Below are 16,503 nucleotides of genomic sequence, written 5' to 3'. Positions count from 1 at the left end.
TATTGTTGGGATTAACAAGATGAAACTTCTTAATAGAAATTCGGCTGCTGCTGTTGTGAAGATATGTAATATATCTAGATATCTGATATATTACAATGTGTTTGATTTTAATAAGTGTGTGTGTGTGTGTTGTTCGTCTTCTTTCAGTGGTTCCAGTGATTCTCAAGGCCCTGACGTATGACGAGAAGAGAGGAGCCTGCAGTTTGGGCTCAAACGTGCGGGACGCTGCCTGCTATGTTTGCTGGGCCTTCGCCCGTGCTTATGAGCCCAGCGAACTGGGGCCTTACGTCAACCAGATCGCCAAGTGAGAACACCATGACAACCACTTTCACGAAGTATCCTCTATAAACGATAGATACGTTTGCAGCAGAACTGAAGACGCTGTAGATCAGTGGTGTAGCCATGATTCGTTTTAGGGCGGGGCTAGTTACAAGTTGCAGGAGGAGAAAGCTGGAAACGGTGCGAATACTGAGGACTAAGAGATTTGTTGGATAGGAGTCTTTTTGTTTGAGGATAATGGCATTTATTGAGAGGTGAGAAATTTACCACCCTGTTATTTTGCCTTAGAAGGAAACACACTGAATTTTAGGGCTCATGGAAAAGTAAAAGCGCTAACCTCTGCCTTTATTGGCTGGTTTACGGCACTTTCGTCAGGTTCCCAGAACCAAGATAGTATTATAGCATAGTTTAAAGACGGTAACAAAGACACTATAGTTATTCTTGAGTCTCTCCGAGTCCGGATAGTGCTGCTGTCCTCTCGTCGTGTCCCCTCAGTGCGGTAAGAAACTATAGCCGGTGCTTTCCCTTCTGATGTGAGTTTAGCTCCAGTTCGGCTGGGGCAGTCCAGTTTGTTTTTCGAGGGAGCAGACAATGGAGAGAAGAAATGATAAAAAGCTTAGCTTTTAGCCTAGCACGGATCCCTGTTTGTTTCCCCTGGCATTCGCTTCGCGCATGCTCACAGTGTTTAAGCACTTTTACTATGGACACTGGCACAGTTTAAGGTGGGGGCACTAGGTCTGGAGGTGATGAGCTGCCTTCCAGTATCAACAACGCCACATTCTCCTGAAGTTGGTGAGCTTTGACTAGGGCTGGATGGGGTTTATGCACATTTTATTTGTGGTTCTGCTGGAGGTTCTTTTGAAGGAGGAACCATGTCCATGTGCTGAACTCTCATTATTCCAGTAATTCCCAAGGAAAATTGGAAAAGTTTTCCATTCTAGGGACCTCCTTTACGACTATGGAAAACCCGCATTCCATACCACAACCCACGTGCAGTGCTGAGCCCCGGATGCTGCTTTTTACATGGCTGTTTGACCATATTACTGTACTAACATACTGTTGGCAGCTCTCCAGTGTTAAAATCCATGTCCTGTTGCTTCCTACCAGAGATTTAACATTGCCATTGTGGTGAAAATAAAAGCTCTGTCTGGAGGATTTTGTGGGCTTGGCTTCAGCTTCGCTGTTTTTGCTTTGGGCTCTCCAAAAAAAAGAGAGTGTTTATCTAAAGTGTCAGAGTTACGGGTGAAAGTCAATATCCAAACCTGGCACCAAGTTAAATATGCCACCTGCTGTGGGTTTGTGTTATTTAGTCAGCGCGGCCTGTACCCTGCCGGTCTCCTCGTTGCAGGAGGGCTTGTTTGGTCTGGTTTTCAGGTGCCCAGTGTCGATATGGCCCTGAGATCAGCGGTTGAATAATAAGGTGCCTCTTACTGCCATAAAGCTCCTAAAGCTACACAGCCAGGCCAGAGTGAGTGAGCGGTCCCGCAGTACGTCCCTGAAGAATGCCTGCTGAATGCTTGGTCACCCTGCTCTGGTATTTTATATTTATTGCCCAAAACCAGTTTTTAATGCCTCTCCCAGTTCTTAGTGTCTCCCTCACACCCTACAATTTATTCCTTGACTGATTTGTGTGTGTGTTGGTATGTCTGTGTGTTTTATACTCGACTTGTTTTTATTTTCTACAGTATATAAATTGGTAAGCCATATGATGATTGCATTTTTCTGGGATTAAAAGGGAACCCAGCACGGTCAGTACCCAAAACCTCCCCCTTTGACAAGTGTCACATGGAAACGCTTCCGTCAGTTCTGGTTTGGGTGATTTTCACACACTGTGTTTTCCAAAAAGCTTCTTTTTAGGTCAGGACTGTGAGAGCTGTGAGCTTTTCAGGTGTATTTAGGATCATTGTCCTGCTGTAGAAGCCATCCTCTCTCCATCTTTTTTAAAAGACATTGTGATGTTTGTTTGTTTGGTTGAATCATTTATAGTAGATATTAAATCATTCAGGGTAGACACAATAATTTATATCATTTATAGTAGACACAATCATTTATATCATTTATAGTAGACAATCATTTGTAGTAGATATCGAATCATGCAGGGTAGACACTGAATCATTTGTAGTTGGTATCAAATCATTTATAGTAGACACCGGATCTTGTATGGTAGATATTGAATCATTTGGGGTCGACACTGAATCATTTGTAGTAGATATAGAATCATTTGTAGTAGATATTGAATCATGCAGGGTAGACACTGAATCATTTGTAGTAGAAATTGAATCATTTAGAGTAGACACTGATTCATTTGTAGTAGATATCAAATCATTTATAATAGACACAGAATCATGTATGGTAGATATGGAATCATGTAGTGTAGACAATGAATAGTTTTTAGTAGATATGGAATCATTTATAGTAGACATTGAATCATTAATAGTGGATATAGCACAGTTAGTTATAGTACAGAATCACATATAATAGATGCATAACCATGTATAGTAGACACAGATTAATTTATAATTGACATCTAATCATTTATAGTAGACATTGAATTACTTAGGGAAGACACTGAATCACATATAGTAGACACTGAATCTTTTATAGTAGATATTGAATAATTCAGGGTATACACTGGATCATTTATGGTAGACAATAAAACAAATATTGCTGACAGCATCATTTATCGTAGATATCGAATCATTTATAGTATTATTTTATTATTACTATAATTCTTATTATATAGAATTATTTATTGTTGATACTACATTATAGTAGACACTGAATCATTAATTGTGGATATTACATCATTTGTTGTAGCTACCACATGTGTTGTGAACACTGAATAATTTTTTGTAGAGACCGTATCATTTATGCTATATACAGAATTACTTATTGTAGAGACTGAATCGTTTATTTTAGATATTCATTAAAAAGTAATTACTGATGAATCTGTGGTAGTTACTGAATATCTAAAAAGAGTTCAGGGGATTAATATTGGTACAGTGACGTGTTCTGGCACTAAACCATTATAATCTTACCTCAGTATCGGACTTAGCAGAGTGATATCAGATATGAAGAACTACAGATTCCAGATAAAACAGCGGTCTAAGCCTGACCCAGCTGAGTGAGAGTGAGTGATTAGCTGCAGTAGGAGGTGAGTGTATGTGGTGTAATGACACGCGGGTGAGTGCCCTACAGGCTTCACGTACTGCAGCCCGCAGTAATGATGTAGAGAAAGCTGTGTGGTGATGTATTGCAATGATGGCATCTAATTCAGCGTTCCTCCTTCCTCCCCTCCCGGGGCAAGTGCAGGCCCATCCATAACTGATTGAGCATTTTGCTTCAGTTTGTCATTGGCCCCCGCCCTCCCCTTTCACCGCCACGCTGCCAGGTTTCGGCTTGGTTGCCGTGGTTTCGGTCACCCTCTCGCTCAAGTCGGCGGGCCTGTTGGGTCCTGTTGCTGTTTCCCAGCAGCGGCCTTCAGCATTTTCGCTCAGTCTGCACGCGCCTCAACGGTCTACGGGTCAGTTTCCAGCTTACCCACGTTTAGGGATGGAAAAGGCAACAGTATTAAACTGTGTTGATTTTGGATTATTATAATTAATTATTATAGCACTTTAAGTGGCAGGACCTCTGTTTGTCATTATCTGCACAGTAGCAATAAAAATAATAATAATAATGTACAATATTAATATAAATATTATTTAAAAAAAACTTCAAATGCTTTCTGGATGGCTGTGGCATCACCCAATCATCATTGTCATCTCCAAATTATGAGACAAACGCTTAGAAAGTCACAACACCCACAACGCCCTATACCGCATATATCACTGTTATTTATATTTGTAAGGGGAAAAAATTAATATGATGTTAAATGTTCAGCTTGTCTCAAAGCATGCTGGATGATCTCGGAATCATATGAAAATGAAATGAAAATTGTATACATTGCACAGATATTTGGTTTTGACTGGTGTTTGACACGTCGCTGATATTTTAAATACTAATAATATAATAAAATAATATTTATGTTGCATAATTCAAGTATTAAAATAAGTAAAACTACTAACATAAATAATACATGTAAATGTTATTATTGAAGAGAAAAAAATAGTAAAACAAATCTTATTACAAATCATAAACTAAAAGAATAAATGACAATAAAATGAAACATAATACTAATGTTAAAATCAGTGTTTATACAGTGCTATTAACAAAATAAAAGTCACAAATATATTCATATATAATCAATGAATAACTTAACTTAATCAATGCATGTAAATGTTATTATTGAGGAAAAAAAATAGTAAAACAAATCTAGACAAATTTATTATAAATGATCAACTAAAGGAATAATAAATGACAATAAAATGAAACAATAAAATTAGTTTTTATACAATACTTATAACAAAATAAAGTTCACAAATATATTCATATATATTATTATTGTTTTTTAATATTTTGTCTTTATTACCATGTAAATACGTCATTTATGTGTGTAGTGAATTATTTTCAAAATATTCTATTTTAATTTATTGTAAGGGACACAAATTCTGGGATTATTAAGGTCTTGTTCTTTGTTCAGGAAAGGCTGAATTAGACATTTAGCATATTTTGCATAACAGACCTTTGCTTATACACTATTGAAAGTCATAGTAAATAGATCTGAGTGTGTAGGCAATCATCTCTAATTCAGACTTTATTGAACAAAGATCGAGACCTCAATATAAATAATATAAAATAATATAATATAAAATAATATTTAATATAAAATAAAGCGTTACTACATTTTTTTTTAAATATTTGTACTGAAATGTGAGATTTTTGAAAGAATCACTATGAAATCCACTGCATCTCCATGCTCCTACAGCTCAGCCTTCCAATTTTGCACGCTTGCGTTTGAGGACATGGCCATGTTCGGAGATTGCCTTCCAATAATTTGTCTAAATGACTGTACTGTAGGCCTAGAAATTTGAATAAGCTTCAGCGTTGCCGCTGTAGCAAAGGGTTGTATTTAAATCTAAAACAAAACACTTTGTGTGTGTGTGTGTGTGTGTGTGTGTGTGTGTGTGTGTGTGTGTGTGTGTGTGTGTGTGTGTGTGTGTACGTACGTACAGCGAGTAGATTAAAATCTCCGCCCGTTTTCTGTTGCCTGAGGCTATTGTCAATGCACTGAAACCATGGCCAACATGTTAAGTAGGTTTATAAGAGTGAGTGTGTGTGTTTGCGTGTGTGTTTGCGTGTGTGTTTGCGTGTGTGTTTGCGTGTGTGTTTGCGTGTGTGCGTGTGCGTGTGTGTGTGCGTGTGTGTGTGCGTGTGCGTGTGTGTGTGCGTGTGTGTGTGCGTGTGTGTGTGCGTGTGTGTGTGCGTGTGTGTGTGTGTGTGTGTGTGTGTGTGTGTGTGTGTGCGGCAGGGCCGGCAGCACATCTTTCTCTTGGGCTGTTTGCATTTTGGTGGGAATCCCTCGCAGGCATGTTCACACACCTTGTCAGCATGGAGGAGGAGGAGGAGTGGAGGAGCAGATAGAGGAGAGCCAGTGCAGGGCAATGGGGGCACTGAGGGGAAAAACAACAAGCCAGCAGTGAGAGAAACCTTCACGCACAATCAGAGCTAAATCCATGGCTCGGGGAGGGTTATTGCAACTCGTCATATGGCGGGAGTGAAGTTCTGGATTGCACAACTCGTCCCAGGTACTGAAAGCGATCAGTCAGATGCTGGGATTAAGTCATGGTTTCTGTGTCGTACCTGCATGAAACAGAAAATGAACCCTTTGGAAGTACCTGGATTTCTGCATTGATGACTATTAAACTGTGATCTGATGGTTATCTAAGTGACATTTATAGACAAACACAATCTGACTAAACTAATAAAACACACACACACACAGCTGTACTGTACACTTGTAGTGCAGGCTAGAAAAAGTAAGTGTCTCTTTGGAAATACCTGGACTTCCTTATTAACTGCTAACATGTTCAGGTCACCAGTATATACAGTATTATATAATATATATAATTAACGACAATATAACTAAACTAATACTACACACCCAGTTCTACTGTTCACATCTTCTCATTTTAATGATCTTGAGTAATCGTCCACAGTGCAGGCTTGAAAAAGTAAGTGAACCTTATGGTTTTGCCTTGATTTTTGCATTGATTGGTAATACAATTAGGTCCCAATTATAGATAAAATCTATGGCTTTTATTGAACACATGAAGTAAGCATCCCCAGTGCAAGCCAGAAAAAGTAAGTGAACCCTTTGGAAACACCTGGATTTCTGCATTGACTAATAATACAATTTGGTCAGATGGCTAAGTCCCAATTCTAGATCAAATCTATGGCTTTTATTAGATGAAAAATGGCTTTTATTGAGCACATGAAGCAAACATCCACAGTGCAAGCTAGAAAAAGTAAGTGAACCCTTTGGAATACCATAGCAACAACTTCAGAACCACTTAGCAGCATCATAGCAACCACCCTGGGATAGCATAGCGTCCACTTCATGGCAACATCATGGCAAATGCCTGGAATACCGTAGCTATCACCTTGCCATGCTTAGCACAACACTCGCAACCACCTGGGATACAATAGCAACCATCTAGCAACCACTTAAAACCACAATAGCTGCCATCTAGGGTGCCCAGCAACCACCTAGCAAATTCTTAGGATCATAGCAACCAGCTAGTGACACTAGCTATGGAAACCACCTGGAATACCTTAATATATAACCACGTAACAACAGCCTAGCAACTGTCTGGAAGTGGAATCCTCTTTAGCTGCTCAACCAGCACTTTTCTAGTTTTGATTTTTGGGTGATATTTTTAAAAAGCTTCAAAATAAGCTGTTTTTAATGAAAAGTATTCACTTAGGATAAGCATCAGCTTCATGCAGTGTGAGTGTGTGACTGTTTCCTGATACTGTTGTGACAGGATTGGACTGGATTTGTTGTTTTTTTCCTCAATGGTACCTGATGTAGCGTTTTCTGCTAATATCAACCCCCTGAATTCATGTGCAGCGTAATGCAAATTTACTCGGAAGTGTAACTGTTCTTTTTCCTTCTTTCTCTCTCTGTCCAGCGCCCTGGTCATCACGGCCATTTTTGACAGGAACGTCACGTGTAGAAAAGCCGCCTCAGTGAGTTCTCCAGTCCTTTCAACACTCAGCTTTGTTAAACCCACCACATAGAGCAAAAGCACTGAAGTAAAGCGATCTTTTCTCTTTTGCAGGCTGCTTTCCAAGAAAACGTGGGCAGGCAGGTAAGAGCAGAGACAAGCCATCACTCCAGTGTGGGTACTTGGGTCACACTCAGTTGCGTTCCTTGTTTTTTTTGTTTTGTTTTGTTTGTTTTTTTATCTTTTGATTATTTGATTATTCTCATGTGACAGTTTTACAGTGAAAGCCGAGGTTCAGGACATTTACTCTACCAACATTTGAGTTTTAGTAGAAAAAGGAAACCTAAGAAATCCAAAAGTCTAAACAGTTACGAAATGCAGGGTCACAAATATACATGCAACAAACATCTGGCAGAAGTAAATATACTTTTTTTCTTCAATTGTTGGTCCCTTTTTCTCCCAATTTGGTGCCAGTTAATCCACCCATACGTAGCTCCCCCTAGCACTAGCGATGTTCCCAACGTTAGGAATATTACTGGGCAGCCGTAGTCTACGCGCTCTGAGGAAAGCGCCTGGTCCCCAGTTCTACCACACCAGCTAACTTCTTCAAGAGTGATGAGGGAAGAGAGCACGGCCAATTGTGCTCTCTCAGACTCCGGACGCTGATGGCAAAGCGCCATTGCTCGACATTCGGACTCTCGACACCCGGGCCATAGTGGTTTTTGAGGTCACTGTCCTGTAGGAACACCCAATTGTGCCCAAATTCCAACTGTCTGGCTAATGGTTTGAGGTGATTCTGAAGAATTCTGAGGTAGACTCTACGTTATGTACCCGTTCCTCTGGCAGTAAAACAGCCCCAGAGCGTCACACTACCACCACCGTGCTTAACAGTTTGGACAGTAGTAGTCTGGAGGTTGAATGCTTCATCTTTACTTCTCCAGCTTTAAAATTAGCATTCTCTTCATATTCAAACTAAACATATTGTAACTGACATATCCCTAGATGAATCAATATTGAATTGAATCGAATCAAATTGGAAATCAAATTTAATTGGGACCTTGTGAATCTGAATCGAATCGATCCGGGAAATCTGTGGTGATCCCAGCTCTATTAAATAGCCTTGATTTAAGCAACAGTGAATGAGGTGTCTCAATACTTTTGTCCATATAGTGCATCTACACACATTCACCGACGAAAACAACTGCTGTTCTAGATATGAAGGAGAAGCCATCCCTTGGAATCTGAGGTTCTCTGCTGAGTGTAATTCGGTAGAACGAGCTGAGAACGGTTGAAGACGTACTGATATGTTGAATTTCACTGTGTGGAGAACATTCCGGATAAACAGCCTTGTGTTTTGCTGGCTTAGCAGGTCTCAAAGCCTGCGCTGGAGGTGACCCTGTATAACTCTGAGATTTCTGTCCGCAGGGCACATTCCCCCATGGTATAGACATCTTAACAGCCGCAGACTATTTCACTGTCGGGAACCTAAATAACTGCTACCTGAACATCAGGTAAGGAACCGAGTTAACCCACCAAATCCTACATTATGAAACCTAGATACCATAGAAGAACCATTTTTTCCATAAAGAACCATGTTTGTAATGGAGATATGTGCTACCTTTGCATTGGTAAAGTACCTTTACTTTAAGTGTTAAAAGGTTCTTCAGGGTCACACATCTCTATGAAAATGGTTCTTGAACCAAAAGTGATTCTTCTATGGAATCTCTTAAAGAATCATTTGAAGCACCTGTAGTTTTAAGAGTGTAAGCTTATACTTTCTGCTACCTGCTGGTTTTACTGAAGCTCTTTAGACCTTTAAAAGGTTCTTCACACTCACATATTTCTACAAACACGGTTCTTTATCAAAAGTGATTCTTCTATGGAATTATTTAAAGAATCATTTTAAGTACATCTATTTTTAAGAGTGTAAGCTTATTATTTCTGCTATCTGCAGGTTTTACTGGAACTCTTCAGACCTTTAAAAGGTTCTTCACACGTCTACATCTCTATGAGCATGGTTCTTGAACCAAAAGTGACTCTTCTATGGAATTACTTAAAGAATTTGAAGCATGTCTATGTTTAAGAGTGTACGCTTATCATTTCTGCTACCTGCTGGTTTTAGTGAAGCTCTTTAGGCCTTTAAAAGGTTCTTCACACTCACATATTTTTACAAACACGGTTCTTTATGGAACCAAAAATGATTCTTCTATGGAATTATTTAAAGAATCATTTTAAGTACATCTATTTTTAAGAGTGTAAGCTTATTATTTCTGCTACCTGTTGGTTTTACTGAAGCTCTTTAGACCTTTAAAAGGTTCTTCACACTCACATATTTTTACAAACACGGTTCTTTATGGAACCAAAAGTGATTCTCCTATGGAATCACTTAAAGAATCATTTGAAACACCTGTAGTTTTAAGAGTATAAGCTTATTATTTCTGTGAAGCTCTTTAGACCTTTAAAAGGTTCTTCACACTCACATATTTCTACAAACACGGTTCTTTATGGAACCAAATGTGATTCTTCACAGTGGAACTGTGGCCTTAGGAATGATGGATGATGGAGTTCCATCCGGTACATTTGGGATGGGTTGGGGATGATGATGATGATGATGATGAGGTAGGGTGGTGATCATCATCCAACATCCTGACCTCGCTAACGCTCTTGTCACTGATGGCAGTCAAATCCTCACAGCAATGTTTCTCCAACAACAAAAGCAGGGTGAACTCTTATTTAATACTAGGGGTGCATTTGGAAAATCGACTTCTGTGGAATCACTTAAAGAATCATTTGAAGCACGTCTATTTTATTGAGTGTCAGCTTATAATTTCTGCTACCTGCTGGTTTTAGTGAAGCTCTTTAGACCTTTGAATGGTTCTTCACACTTCTACTTCCCTACGAACATGGTTCTTTTTGAAACCAAAAGTGATTCTTCTATGGAATCACTTAAAGAATCATTTAAAGAATCATTTAAAGCATAAAGCATGGCTCCTTTATGGGGGAAAAGTGGATCTTCTATGGCAAGGAACTATTTAAAGAACCATTCTTTTTAAGAGTATAAGCTAATTCATTTTCATCTGCCTGTTGTTTTGAAGCTCTCTCACTTCAACTTGACTTCCCCATAGAATTCATTCGTTTTTCCCTCTGACATCTGACCAAGAGACCTGATCCTGATACCCATTGGTACTGAAATGCTATCTCTGTCCAAAACCACATGTGATCCACTGGCGAGAGACAGCGAACCCTTCTGGTTTCTGATCAGATCCGATCAGCATGCTGGATGTAATGCTGCCGTCAGTCTGAGTGGAGTCTCCGGTTACGTTGTCATCAGACAGCTGCATTGTTTTATGGTATTTTTTTAGCTGCAGAGAACTGTGACATTCAAACGTCTGCGGTTTGAGCAGGATAACGATTAGGTGCTTTGCATACTGGCGGTCAGTGTTGAAATGCAGGTCTGTGCTCAGAAAAGGGCCCACCCTCTGCTGAAATGCCACCAGGCAGGCCGCCGAGATGCTGTCTCGACTGAGGAGAGGAACAATGTGGAAAATGCTAGCCTCGGGGGACGCAGCGCCACACTCGCGGATTGCGTCTTGTCTTTGTCTCCTAGAGTGCTTTGCTGAGGCGCAGCTGCCTTACAAGGGTGTCTGCGTCTTCCTTTGTCAAAAATGACACCTTACAAATTATAGACCTTAAGCATCACATTGTATGTGGTTCTAGCTTGTGGTAAGATACAGGCAGGTGGCCTAGTTTTACCAGCAGTCCTGTGATGATGTTCGTCAAGGTTTGGCTGGCCTGTTGGTCTGGGATAGAGTGTCTTCATAATTTGCAGGTAGACCTGTTGGTGGCTCATAGCTGAGACCTTTAGCTGAGGACGCAGTCAGTGACTGTAACACTACACTGCCAATTACAGAATTCCATTCACTATGCAATTACTGCTGTCAGACTATAGATATTACACACTATGCAGATTCATACTGGATTAAAGTCATGCCACAGCTATTACTGTCAGGTTGTGTAATCTAGACACACAGCAGATTCATACTGGGTTAAAATCAGGCTACAGTTGTTACAGTCAGACTGTAAAGACTACACACTATGCAGATTCATACTGCAGTTCTTGCAAGCTAGTGAAAGCTACATACACCTCAGATTCATACTGGGTTAAAGTCATGCCTCAGGTATTACTGTCAGGCTGTGTAATCTATACACGTTACAGATTCATACCGGATTAAAGTCATGCCACAGGTATTACTGTCAGGCTGTATAATCTATACACGTTACAGATTCATACTGGATTAAAGTCATGCCACAGGTATTACTGTCAGGTTGTGTAAATTAGGCACACAGCATTCATACTGGGTTAAAATCAGGCTACAGTTGTTACAGTCAGACTGTGAAGACTACACAATATGCAGATTCATACTACAGTCACAAAGCTAAAGCTACATACACCTCTGACTCATACTGGGTAAGAATAATTCTGCTGATTCATACTGTATAAAAAAGTGCTACAGTTCTTACTGTCAAATTATTTATGTTGTTTTGTTAAAGATACGTACACTGTAGATTCATACTGGATTAAAGTCATGCCACAGCTATTACTGTCAGGTTGTGTAAACTAGACACACAGCAGATTCATACTGGGTTAAAATCAGGCTACAGTTGTTAGTCAGACTGTAAAGACTACACACTATGCAGATTCATACTGGATTAGAGTCATGCCACAGGTATTATTGTCGGGCTGTATAATCTGTACACTTTACAGATTCATACTGGGTTAAAATCAGGCCCCAGTTCTTGCAATCAGATTGTGAAAGGTACATACACATTCAGCTAATTCATACTGGATTACAATAGTGTTACAGTTCTTATTGTCAGATTATTTACATTGTTTTCTTAAAGCTACGTACACTACAGATTCATACTGGATTAAAGTCATGCCACTGTTATTACTGTCAGGCTGTGTAAACTAGGGACACAGCATTCATACTGGGTTAAAATCAGGCCACAATTCTTGCAGTCAGACTGTGAAAGCTACATACACATTCAGCTAATTCATACTGGATTAAAATAGTGCTACAGTTCTTACTATCACACTGATAAAATGTGTTAAAGCTACATACACTGCAGATTCATACTGGGTTTAAATAATTTGCAGTTATTTCTGTTTTAATTAATCAACCAATAACAGCAGAACTATACACCCCCTCAGTGCGCAAACTCATTCCTTGATTGGGTGTGACTGTAAAAACTACAGTAGTTCTAGATTCATACTGGATTTAAATCACATGCAGTCTGTAAAATCTCGTAAATGAAAGAAATCGTCCAGGTTAAGCCAGTTCAGCTTGAAATTTCGCGAAGAGTGCAGGGCCTCAGCACTGGTCATATTGCATTGTATGGCAGTGAAATTGTTGTTGTTGACTCCTTATTTGCATATTTTAATAAACACACATTTCGTCTTTGGGTCTTTATTTTAAGTGACTCCATTCCTCTTCTGTTTTTTTCTCCGAAGTGTCTACATAGCAGGTTTTGAGGAATACACCAGGCCAATGATTGACCACTTGGTGACCAGGAAAATCAACCACTGGGATGGGTAAGGAGAAGTTCACGTGTGTGCCCTGTTGCACCCTTAAAGAAGCCCTAACTACAGGCCTCTCCATTTGTGTTCAGGGTGATCCGTGAACTGGCCACTAAAGCGCTGCACAACCTGACCCCTCAGGCTCTGGATTACATGACCAACACAGGTGAGAGCAGACATGCAAAGGGTACAGGCGTGAAGGTTGAGGTGATGCAGTAGAGGTAGGGAAAAAGCTGGGTTCCAGGTGAATGCTAAACACTAAAACTAGCTGTTGTGTTGTTGGTATTTATTCTAATATTCGTGTTTGAAATGAACACTTACTGCCCAACTGTTACCTACTGATTTAAAACTTGCGCTGGATGTGATTTCAGTGTTGATTCAATGGCCGAGTGTTCAGGCTTTTACAGTGACCAGACCTGGTGGACCTGCAAGTGATACTACTTCATCTTCTTCTTCTAGTTCTTCCACAGCTTTTGCCAGTGGCAACGGCGATGGACCTGCATGGCCGTCATGGGGCTATACTGGCCTGTGCTGAGATCACTCACGCCCTCTATAAGCTGGCAGTCCAGAGTAACAGGTGACGACCAAGTTTTTTTAGTTTTTTTTTTATTTATTTTTTTTTTTAGTTTTTTAATTAAAAAAATATATATGTATGTATGTGTGTGTGTGTGTGTGTGTGTGTATGTATGTATATATATATATGTATATATATATGTATATGTATATATATATATATATATATATATATATATACACATATATATACATATATAGTGTACATATAGTGTGTATATATATACACACTATATATACATCTATATTATAGTGTGTGTGTGTGTATATATAGATAGATATAGATAAAAGCAGCACTAGCATGCGCATATATATATATATATATATATATATATATATATATTGAAATCCAGGTATACCAGGTGGAACTGCCCGTGCCTGTGGTAGAGGCCCTGTTGTTGCTGAAAGTTTGCGATGTGGGAAGGAGAACTTTAGTAGAGTCGTGATTCAGAGGGCACAGGGTGGGGGTAATCATGAGACGCGTATTGAATCAGACGTCCCGATGCCGCATTTAACTACAGACTTCTGACAGTTGGACATTTACAGATCCTGGAGAGTTGCACCAACTTTTACAGGATTACAGTGAGGATCTGCACACAGATTCATTTGGACTCGTTTCAGAAAGGGTGGAGAAGGCTGTATGAGTAAGAATGGAGGGGGGCAAAAAGGCTGTTATAAATGCTGCTGTGTTTGTGGGACTTCTGAAAGAAGCTGGAGCAACAGAAGATTCAAAAGTTGGGACTTTCAGGGATTACTATTGTTAAATATTATTTTATTGCTGCTTGTTTTTCTCTCAAGTTCATCCCATATTTATCATTGTCCGACTGTACAGTGTATGCTAAACACTGCAGATTCATACTGGACTAAAATAATGCTACAGTTACTGTTACAGTTACTGATGTACTGTATATGGTGTACTTCATACTGGATTAAAACCGTTACACAGTTACTACTGTCAGACAGTCCACTTCATACAGCAGATTCATACTGGATTTAAAACACTCCAGTTATTACTGTCAGACCATATATATTTTACAGCAGATTCATACTGGATTAAAATCATGGCACAGTTATTACTGCCAGGCTGTAAAAACTACCCACACTGCAGATTCATACTGGATTAAAACCACTACACGGTTATTACTTTTAGACTGTACTAACCACCACACACTGCAGATTCATACTGGATTAAAACCACTACACAATTATTACTGTCAGGAAATATATATTACACAGCAGATTCATACTGGTTTAAAACCACTACTGTCAGGAATACATATTACACTGTGGATTCATACTGGATAAAATAACCACACAGTTATTACTGCCAGGCTGTGTAAAACTCTGCAGGCTCTGCAGATTCATACTGGTTTAGAACCATGGCATAGTTATTACTGTTAGACTGTACAACCACCACACACTGCAGATTCATACTGGATTAAAATCACTACACAGTTATTACTGTTATACCATATATATTTTATAGCAGATTCATACTGGATTAAATCACTGCACAGTTATTACTGCCAGGCTGTATAAAACTCAAAACAGGATCTACAGAATCATACTGGATTAAAAGTTTTTTTTTACATTGACTTCCATTTCACACATCCTGCAGCACCTCAAAAGAGTCTGTTTTGGGTTCTTTTTCCTGCGCTTCAGTTACAACAGCCAATCACATGTACTTCAGATAAGCTGTCAGAAAGCTTTGACACTACATCTCTGCACACTCATGTAGGTGACATCCCGTTCTCACCACGAGTCCACAGCCATCTGGAGCTCATCAGCCTCATATAGGCAGGCAGAGGGCGTCCCATTTGTAGCCTTACAGCATCTGTTTGTTTTTCAGGGGTCCAAGCACTGAGCCCAAGAGTTCGCGAACCCTGTTGTTTTTGTTAGAACAGCAGTTAATGAATGTAGACTTTACCGCCTTCCAGACGAGTTCTTACAGCATCGCTTAGAGGAAGGTCTAGACTTGCTTGTTTATAATTGTGTTGAATCCAGGTTGTAGATGAAGATGAAGTTCTTTCACATTTTCAAATCTTGATCACAGAATTTTGTGTTTTCAGGCCAGTCACAGACTTCCTGTCCTCAGACATCGTTCAGGGCCTCAAGGGCATTCACCAGAAGGTCAGCAGAAGTTTGGCCTTTGCCATGTTTTTGTTTTAACACTGTTGGAGTTGGATTTACACTCCCATTCTCAAAACTGAGAGATCACAAGTCAAATGTTTGCAATACAACAGACTCCATTTAGTGACCGGTAAATATGTAAAATTCACAGTTTTAATAATTTACTTTATTTTAAATCATTTAATTGATTAATTTAGGAATTTAAAGAAACCCTTTGATGTGCATAGAAAGATAGAAGGAGCTGTAGATCATTCTAAAACAATGGACATTAAGAATTAAGTTATATTCAATTACACATCCAACATTTTCCTCATTTTGGAAAAGATTTCCAGGCAGAAAAAAAATTTAAATAGAGAAATTGTCTTATTTTTCATTTATTTTCTTATTTTTCTTAAATACGTTTTTTCTCAAAAGACTGAAAATATCAAGTAAAGCATCAGCAGTTTATCAGGTTTCATTTTAAAACAAGTCATTTGTCCAACAGCAATCATTTTATGCTGGTAAATGACACTTTTTCTGTACCGTAAGCTGGCTAGAGCGCCCCCTAGAGGAAATTCAGTTTTGCTGGGTCTGTAACTTCGCCCTAAGAATTTTTCCACTATTACAAAGAGGTGGGCGGCGACGTACATCTCTGATGGGCTCAGTTCAACCCTGCCCGCCCCTCACTAAGCCCCACCTCCACACACTCATTATTGACCCCCTTCATTTGCCAATATTGAGGGTGGATATACTCCATACTCTAAGATTATTAGTGAATTTAAACAAAAATGATAGATTAATTATTGTTCCCAAACTTTTGAACTGTTTTGTATTTATTAACGTTTTGGAATTTTA

The 16,503-nt window shown here is 39.3% G+C and overlaps 1 protein-coding gene across 6 annotated transcripts in view; it reads left to right on the top strand.

The window, feature by feature from the left end:
- tbcd (tubulin folding cofactor D) overlaps nucleotides 1–16,503 on the top strand; it is a 52,851-nt gene that overhangs the window by 17,213 nt on the left and 19,135 nt on the right. For all 6 annotated transcript variants that reach the window (XM_072675201.1, XM_072675207.1, XM_072675206.1 and 3 more), the window contains exons 15-22: nucleotides 148–304; nucleotides 7,353–7,410; nucleotides 7,503–7,532; nucleotides 8,814–8,899; nucleotides 12,901–12,981; nucleotides 13,059–13,132; nucleotides 13,426–13,543; nucleotides 15,609–15,669. In XM_072675201.1, coding sequence (XP_072531302.1) covers nucleotides 148–304; nucleotides 7,353–7,410; nucleotides 7,503–7,532; nucleotides 8,814–8,899; nucleotides 12,901–12,981; nucleotides 13,059–13,132; nucleotides 13,426–13,543; nucleotides 15,609–15,669 — 665 coding nt within the window. The remainder of the gene's footprint in view (nucleotides 1–147; nucleotides 305–7,352; nucleotides 7,411–7,502; nucleotides 7,533–8,813; nucleotides 8,900–12,900; nucleotides 12,982–13,058; nucleotides 13,133–13,425; nucleotides 13,544–15,608; nucleotides 15,670–16,503) is intronic.

Source organism: Salminus brasiliensis, chromosome 3, assembly GCF_030463535.1.
Source record: "Salminus brasiliensis chromosome 3, fSalBra1.hap2, whole genome shotgun sequence".
Classification (NCBI taxonomy): domain Eukaryota; kingdom Metazoa; phylum Chordata; class Actinopteri; order Characiformes; family Bryconidae; genus Salminus; species Salminus brasiliensis.
The sequence above is the reverse complement of the archived record's forward strand: the minus strand, read 5'-3'. Positions and strand labels throughout refer to the sequence as shown.